Genomic DNA, 8,462 nt, shown 5'->3' with positions numbered 1-8,462 from the left:
TGAAGAGCACAAACAAGTTTGAAGGTGGCAATAAACCATATGTGTGTGTGTATGTGTGCATATTAAAAGTCATAGGAGGGGCTGGCTGGTTAGCTCAGTTGGTTAGAGTGTGGTGTTCCAACACCAAGGCCCAGGGTTCGGATCCTCCTACTGGCCAGCCGCCAAAAACAACAATGAAACAAACAAACAAATAAAAAGTCATGGGAAAGGAGGGCAGACAGGCAGAGTGGGCTGAGAGCATGGAAAGCTGAGAGACTTTGCACTTAATTTGGTTGGTGACAGGGAGGCACTGTACATTCTTAAACAGGGAGGGGACATGGACCAAGTGATATTTCAGAAAACGATCTAGCAGTAGTGGTTGACTGAGGATGGTGCTCTGGTTGATCTCTTCATTCTTGGCAGGTCCGCAGTACTTTCTCTCTCCATGGAGAGACAATCTCACCGTATTGTACTTCTGCAACCACGTGTCTGCATTCCTTACAGACACCAGGAGGTCTTTATGAGTAGTGGCCATATCTTATCCATTTTTCAATTCTGGCATCTACCTGGCTCATAGTAGGCACTCAATGAACATGGGTTAAATGAATAGGTCATTTAATTAACTGAATTACAATGACATACCACACAAGGATAACAACTGTTAAAGAATTAGACTAAATTACACGTAACACTAAAACAAATCATACTTTGATTTTTTAAAAATAATTTGTGAAACACTTCAGGATCTTACGCCCATCTTTGTAAGCAGTAATTATTGCAGTATAATAATTCCTATCACACAGGATACTAGATGAGTTTTCTAATATGTACTTGGATATGTCATGCATCAGATTATATTCCACTAAACCTGTATCCATATGGTATCCATATAGTAACCTGTTCTACTGCAGCTAATACAGTGGATATTTGGCCTGTTCTTCTACTCAGAAGGGATTTGGTTGTAGCTGCAACTCCCTTTGATCAAACCCAATATTTCTTTATTTTTCTGTATAGTAGGGTTTACTTGTAACAAGTAATGGAGTACACTGGGGATAATCACCAAAGCAATGTCTCTCTGAACAAAAAAACGGGGTATCCTACATAGACTAAGTTCCCGGCCAACTCCCCACTAGGTCCTCATTTAGGTCCAATTATGCAAATGGAGGATGCAAACTTATTTGATTTGGATTGGATGACTATGGAACACAATTCATTGGTCTCTTCTTGAAGCCTAGTTTGCATTTGGGCCCAGAAAGGAGCCCTGAAAACTGGTCTGTGCTCAGGAGTTTCTTTCTTTTTTTTTTTTTCCAGAAAGGTGTAAGGTTTATTAACATCTTAAAAAAAAAAAATTGAAACACAGCTCCTGAATATGGGACGGTTCCTTATTTACAAGTTTTACTATGGGAGGCACATTCATTTCAAATAATCAAAGGAGTACAGATTTTTTCTAGAAATATCAGTATTTCACTCTCCAGGTAGAAGATTAATGAAGACATTAAGTGACTGCCCCAGTTAGATGCAGATAAACTAATACCTTAGAAATATATTAAAAAGGGTAATTATTACTTAAACATGAATTTTCACAAAATTATTCTTGTGGCTAATTCAGACAATCCATTTGCTTAGAAAAGCTGACCTAAAAAAAAAAGCAACACATAAATATGTCTTCATTTAAGTACATGTTTTCAAACTAATTTTAAAAGAAAAGTTGGGATTGGCCGGTTAGCTCACTTGGAAGAGCCTGGTGCTGATAACAGCAAGGTCAAGCGGTCAGATCCCCATACCTTGCCAGCTGCCAAAAAAGAAAAAAAAAAAAAAAGAAAGAAAAGTTGCATTAGGGTTTCCAGGGCTTTAGGAGTCCATCTTCACTGTAGGTAGCAATCAGATTCTGATGAGGCTGATGCGCAAATACCAATCACATCCTTTTCGTGAACTGTCAAAGTTCTCTCCAGTTTGCCAGTGACTATGCTGAAATAGTAGAGCACAAAGTCCTCCCCCACACAGTAGATCCATTCACCACGGGGAGAGAGGGCATAGCAAACAAAGTCATCACCTTCTCTTTTACCAGAGCTGAAGCTTCTGACAATCTGCCCCTGCATGTTCATGATGACCACCGTGTTTGATCTTTTGCTCACTACAAAGTGCTCTGGATTTTTAGAAAGCAGGATCACACTGTTGACAGTAATGTCTGTCCCTGCAGTGCTGCCCAGGGATTTAAAGGTATTTGAACATTCTGTGGTCTTCATATTTCAGATCTTTACGGTGCCATCAGAGGATGCGCAAATATAATGTCCATCTTGTGTAAATGTTGCTTTGTTAAAAAAGGAGTGGCCACGAAATTCCTTCAGGGTTTTCCCAGATTTTAAACCATGAATTCTAATTGTCTGGTCAAAAGAGACACTAAGGATCTGACTGCTATCCTTAGAAAAGTTTAGACAGGTGACACCTTCACTGTGTGCCCTTTCAAATCTCCTTAAACACTGTCCACCCTGAATCTTCCATACCTTGATTTTTCCATCTTGAGCCCCAGATGCTAACATTTCTGTATCTCTGCTGAAACACACGCAGAGGACAGCATCATCCATCATCATAAAGTTATCCTGGGCCTGGTACTTAAGATCCCTCCTTATTTTTCCAGTAGTAAAGTTCCATACTTCAGTGAATCCATCAACAGACCCAGTGACTAGATACTGACCATCTGGAGAAAATCGAGCACACTCCACATGTGTTTTTTTTTTTTTTTTTTTTGTCACATGTGATTTCTGACCAAACTGTTTCAAATGAAACAATGAAACAGATGCATTTTTATCTAGTGGACTTAAAACAATTACTATTTTAACCTTTTGAGAAACCCTGCACTAGCATAAAGTCATAGTTGGCCCATATTATGGAGTATTGGAGGGACGTTTCTGTACCTAGACACAGGGAGCTGGTGGATGTATTTCCCTGACCAGTTTTATACCTAGTTTAACTAGTTTTTTAAACTCAGTTAAACTAGTTTTTTGAATGTGAGATTGACATTTCCAAAGAAAAGGGAAAAAAACTATTTTAACATGAGATTTAAAATAAATAATCCTGTTATCTCAGACCATAAATTTTTGTTAGAATCAGCCACTGTTAGCATCACTTTCACACTCAATATGGCCTCATATGTTCCTGTTGTGTATCTGGGGAGGAAAAAACTTTTTTTTTTTTTTTTCAAAATGAATGTATGTTCTACACTATTTTGTAAATAAATTTTCCTTCACTGTTTCACAACCTTCATTTAATCAAGTGATAAAGTGTGGCTGACCAAATCTAGGAGAACTAATTATAGGTGATAGACTGTTTGCCTGGTAAATGCATCTTGAGCATTTACCAGTGATGCTACTCCCAACAACAGATGAAAACTAGACAGATGGGAAGAAGAGAGAAAAGTGCTACTGTGGATTTCATTTTAAATGCCAAAAAGGGGCTGGCCCGTGGCTCACTCAGGAGAGTGCGGTGTTGATAACACCAAGGCCACGGGTTCGGATCCTATATAGAGATGTCCGGTTCGCTCACTGGCTGAGCGTGGTGCTCACTGGCTGAGCGTGGTGCTCACAACACCAAGCCAAGGGTTAAGATCCCCTTACCGAACATCTTAAAAAATAAATAAATAAAATAAATAAATGCCAAAAAGAGAAAGTATTTATAACAGAAAAATCTTAACCCAGCAGCATAATTTTAATGGACTTCTATCCGTCTCAAGGCTTCAGCCAGGGTAAATAATAGTGCTGGTCATAAATATCTTTACATGCAAGCTAGAACATATAATCCAGAAAAGACAAAATCCAAAACACTGAGCCAAGTCAAAGATTTGAAGAATACATAATATTTTAAATCCAGAAATTCAACCAGAGCACCCAGAGAGAAACTGTAGTATTGAGATGCTAAAGTAGCAAATATACTTGTAATTTGGGGAACTGCAGCAATTACTTGATTGTACTTTTTTCCTAGAAAAGTCTCACTTAAAAAAAAAAAAACAAGAATCAGCTATAAGATGATAAATAATTTTCTCAAACATCACATAAGTCCACTTTACAATACATGACTGGCACTGCACTTTGCCTAACACATAGTGGGCAAAAACACAAATGTTGAACAGGATAAGCACAAGGATACTTCAAAAAGTTCATGGAAAGATTTGTACTATCTTTGGGTAAGGGGATCGTAACCCCTGGCTCGGTGTTGTCTGCACCACGCTCAGGCAGTGAGCGCACCAGCCATCGCTATATAGGATCTGAACCTGCGGCCTCGGCGCTACCAGCGCCGCACTCTCCCAAGTGAGCCACAGGGCCAGCCCTGTATTATCTTTTAATTCTATTTTTCCACAAACTTTTTGAAGTACCCTCATACACTGGAAGATCACATTTAGTCCCAGGCTTAACCAAAGAAAAGCAAACCATTCTCCATGTGGAGGCTTCTTTGGAGGAAGTGCAAGGGCCATGTCAAATATATGTCCAGTGGTTATACATATGAGGTGTGCTACTGCCAGGCCACAGCAGAATCCCAGTGAACACCAGAAGCAACCTTAAATGCTGTCAGGGATGGAGAATGAGTTCTCCACCCAAGTGCACAAGCTCCTGACATAGGGACTGACTGAGCCCATGATTAGTCTTCAGCAAATGGTTACTGACTGGCTGAGTATCTAAGGATCCTACCTTAATATGCCTGCTCAGCTGTGTAGGAAACTTTTCTTCTTCCACATCCTTGACAGCTGCTTTGCCTCGAAACAAATCTATGGTCATACCAGGAGGAAGCAACCCTTGGTGCTGCTGCCACTTCAGTGCCTATGAGAAAGGAAAATACAGCAATCTTCTCAGGTGCTTTTAAGATCTGGTCATGACTGCTCAGATAAAACCAAGCCTGAAAGGATGAGGTTCAGAGGAAACTGAGCCATCCAAATCCCAACCACTTTTGGCCATCCAAATGCAACATAATCTGTGCTTCTCTGTGTCCAAGAATACAGGCTGATCTCAGAGTGAGAGGGAATTCTTGAAAGCCAATAAGTATAACTACCCCACACCTATTTTCTTATAGGTGTGGCTTTTACTATAAGTAAAATTTGGAAAACAGAAATTTCCCATAGCTCCAGTACCCAAACACAGCCACTATTAACATTTTATATACTACTTTCTAGTCTTTTTTCCCCTAACGTGTTTAATTGACCTAGTTGTAATTATACTATATGTAAAATTTTATATTTTCCTGTTTTCACCTATCACCAGATCATGCTATGACATAACTTATCATTTTAAGGACTTTAAAATATATCCCACCTTGTGGATGTTTCACAATTTAATGAGTATACTTGTATTAGCAGACAGTTACACAGCTTCCAATTCTTCACTCATCTAAATAATGCTGCAATGAACATCTCTGGACATAACACTTTTTCTATTTGGGGGATATTCCCCCTTAGAGTATATTTCTAGAAGAGGAATTACTGAATCCAAAATAGAACATGAATAGTTAAGACTCCTGATATATATACTGCCAAACTGTTTTCCAAAAGACCTGCTTTCCAAAAAAGCTGCAATTGCAACAGTGTTCACAACTGCATTATGAAAAGGATGGAAAAATCTTGGACTTTGGAGACAGATGGTCCTAGGGAAGGTCATTCGCCAAATGTGTCATTTTGACTTCCAATTTTGCCAACTGAAAATGTCAGGAAAAAATCCTAATTTCTAAAGCTGCTGAAAGGATAAAACAAAGTAATGTATATAAAGCCTATAACAGGCATAAGCTCATATAATAAGCACTTGATCAACGTTTACTCCTTTTCCCCTTTGTTGTATCAAGAAAACTCAACAATTTGGGGTATCAATTAAAAACTTTAGCTAATTTAATGAGTGGAGAGTTATAATACCCAGCTTTCTTCAGTTTTCTGATTAATGAATTTGAACTTTTCCCCATTCGACAGTACTTCAAAAAGTTCATGGAAAAATCGGGTATCAATTAAAAACTTTAGCTAATTTAATGAGTGGAGAGTTATAATACCCTGCTTTCTTCAGTTCTCTGATTAATGAATTTGAACTTTTCCCCATTCGACAGTACTTCAAAAAGTTCATGGAAAAATAGAATTGAAAGATAATAAGAATCTCTATGAGCTTTTAGCAGTACCTTTGCATTTATTAACCAGATATACTTCCTCTTCTGTTAACTGTTTATTCATGTTCTTTGCTCACTTATTTGTAGTCTTACTATTTTTCTTATCAATTTGTGAGCTTGTAACGTGATAAAGGTATTTGTTCTTACATTTGCTAAAAAGAATCTTTTTCCCATCTGCCTACTTTTTTTTTTTTCCTTTTTGTCTTTTTTCGTGACCGGCAACGGATCGCAACCCTCAGTGTCGCGCCCGTACCAGACCGGGACTGGCTACGGGATCGCAACCCTCGGCGTTGCCCCCGCACCTCGCTCAGCCAGTGAGCGGCCGGTCTGTATGTGGGATCTGAACCCTCGGCGGGAGCGCCGCCGCGCTTCCCAAGCGGCCACTGTAGCAGCGCGCCACTGGGCCGGCCCACCATCTGCCTACTTTTGATTGTAGTTTTACAGGTTTCTTTTGAACTTAAGATGCATTCACAAGTCATGAAATTTGTCTAACTTTTCCTTGTTGTTTACTCTGTAAGCTTAGGAAGTCTTCACCTATCATAAAGTTTGATAGATGACATTATCTTCTAGCCTGCCTATTTTCTTAAAATAAGTAACTTTCAATGTATCTAAAATTATGTTGTAGGGCCGAGCCCGTGGCGCACTCGGGAGGGTGTGGCACTGGGAGCGCGGCAGCACTCCCGCCGCAGGTTCAGATCCTACGTAGGGATGACCGGTGCGCTCACAGCGCTCACTGGCTGAGCGCGGTGCGGCGGGTCTCAAAAAGGACAAAATAAATAAATAAATAAAATTATGTTGTATAAAATATGAGAGGAGTCTTTGATCTGACCTCTTCCCCCATTCTAAAGTGTCCCAACACCATATACTGAATAATTCTTCTACCGTTCCTAGGTTTTTTGATGTTCCTATTTTCATCTAATTATTATAAATGTTGCCCTGATTGCAAGATATTCTCATGCCAAGTACCAAAAGGATTCAAATTATGTACCTTTATTAAATGCTTCAATATTTCCAGGGCTAGTATGCTGTCAACATGCTTCCTGTTCAAAATTTCTTTGATGAATATACTTTCAACTTTATTTTTCAAGACAGATGCTAAAATTCTTTTGGTAAATAGTTCTAACACTATTGTGATGTTTATTATAATTGTTTTAAATCTGAGAAGAACTATCAGGCTTATCCAGGAAAATCAATGATTCACCATATACTCAAGTCATTTCTCTTATAAATTTTGAAGGATTTTTTGCCTTTTTAATAATGGAAATCATCTATTTCCCACAAAGGTTAGTGCTAGATTTTATATTGTACGTTTTTGCTATAAACAAGACTTTTTTCACTGAATTTTCTAACTGGTTACTGATATATATGAATATATAATATGTAACTGATATATAGGAATGCAATCGACTTTTGTACATTTTGTATCTGGCAACTTTACCAAAATTTAAATTAATTCTAAGATTATTATAGTTGAAATATTTAATGCTTCTAAATATATTAATTTTGTAAAATGTGGCTTTGGGTGCCAAGAAAATATCAGCATGAAAGAGAAACAAAAGCTCAAAGGGTAATTCAATGCCAAGATTCCAGCTGTCATCTCCTCAGTGAACAGGGAACCCTAAATCACAAGGAGGAAGCAGAAGTGCTGAGTAAGCCGAGTGCCTCCGGAGGACTCTAGAAAACGCAAGACCTGGAAGAAAATCCACCGGCATTTCCTGAGCCCCGCACCTGAGAAGGGCGCCGCTTCCCCCGGGGAGAGGGACAAAGACCCCCCGCCCCCGGCCCATGAGGATATTGCCGTGAAAAGCTCAGCGGCAGCAGCAGGAACCAGACCAGCACCAGAGCTGCGGCGGCGGTGGCAGCAGCAGCAGCGGTACCGCCTCCTCACCAGGCGCCGGCAGCAGCGGACCCTCCTCACCCAAACATCAGGGCCCTCCAGACCCAGGCACCCCAACACATCGAGCCAAGCTGGAGCCCACCGGCGGCAGCTGCACTCGGACCGGGGACTCCGTGCGCTGCCCCCGATTCTCCTCTGAGTTTGCCTGCTCTGTTCATTAGAATGCCCAGTGGAACAAAAGATACTCTGCTCATTTCATCTGATCTGTGGACTGTGAAACCCCCTGCCACAATGAACAAACATCAAAGAAAAGATACCAGAAATACGAAAAATCAAGAAAGTACACCACCAAAAGATAATAAATCTCAAGCTCCAGATCCTATAGAACAAGAAGCCCTTGAAATGACCAACAAGGAATTTCAAGTGATAATTCTAAGGAAACTGAATGAGATACAAGAAAACTCAGCTAGACAAGATGATGAAACGAGGAAAAGTATGCAGGACCTTAAAGAGG

The 8,462-nt window shown here is 39.8% G+C and overlaps 1 protein-coding gene across 1 annotated transcript in view; it reads right to left on the bottom strand.

The window, feature by feature from the left end:
- Nucleotides 1-1,813: 1,813 nt before the first annotated feature.
- The window catches only part of SMU1 (smu-1 suppressor of mec-8 and unc-52 homolog (C. elegans)), a 21,451-nt gene continuing 14,802 nt past the window's right edge, over nt 1,814-8,462 (bottom strand). Inside the window, 3 exon segments of the mRNA XM_008591023.1 lie at nt 1,814-1,885; nt 1,887-2,750; nt 4,662-4,790. Of these exon segments, the coding sequence (XP_008589245.1) occupies nt 1,814-1,885; nt 1,887-2,750; nt 4,662-4,790 (1,065 nt within the window).

Source organism: Galeopterus variegatus, unplaced genomic scaffold (genome assembly GCF_000696425.1).
Source record: "Galeopterus variegatus unplaced genomic scaffold, G_variegatus-3.0.2 Scaffold143, whole genome shotgun sequence".
NCBI lineage: Eukaryota > Metazoa > Chordata > Mammalia > Dermoptera > Cynocephalidae > Galeopterus > Galeopterus variegatus.
This window is presented reverse-complemented; position numbering and strand designations above follow the sequence as displayed.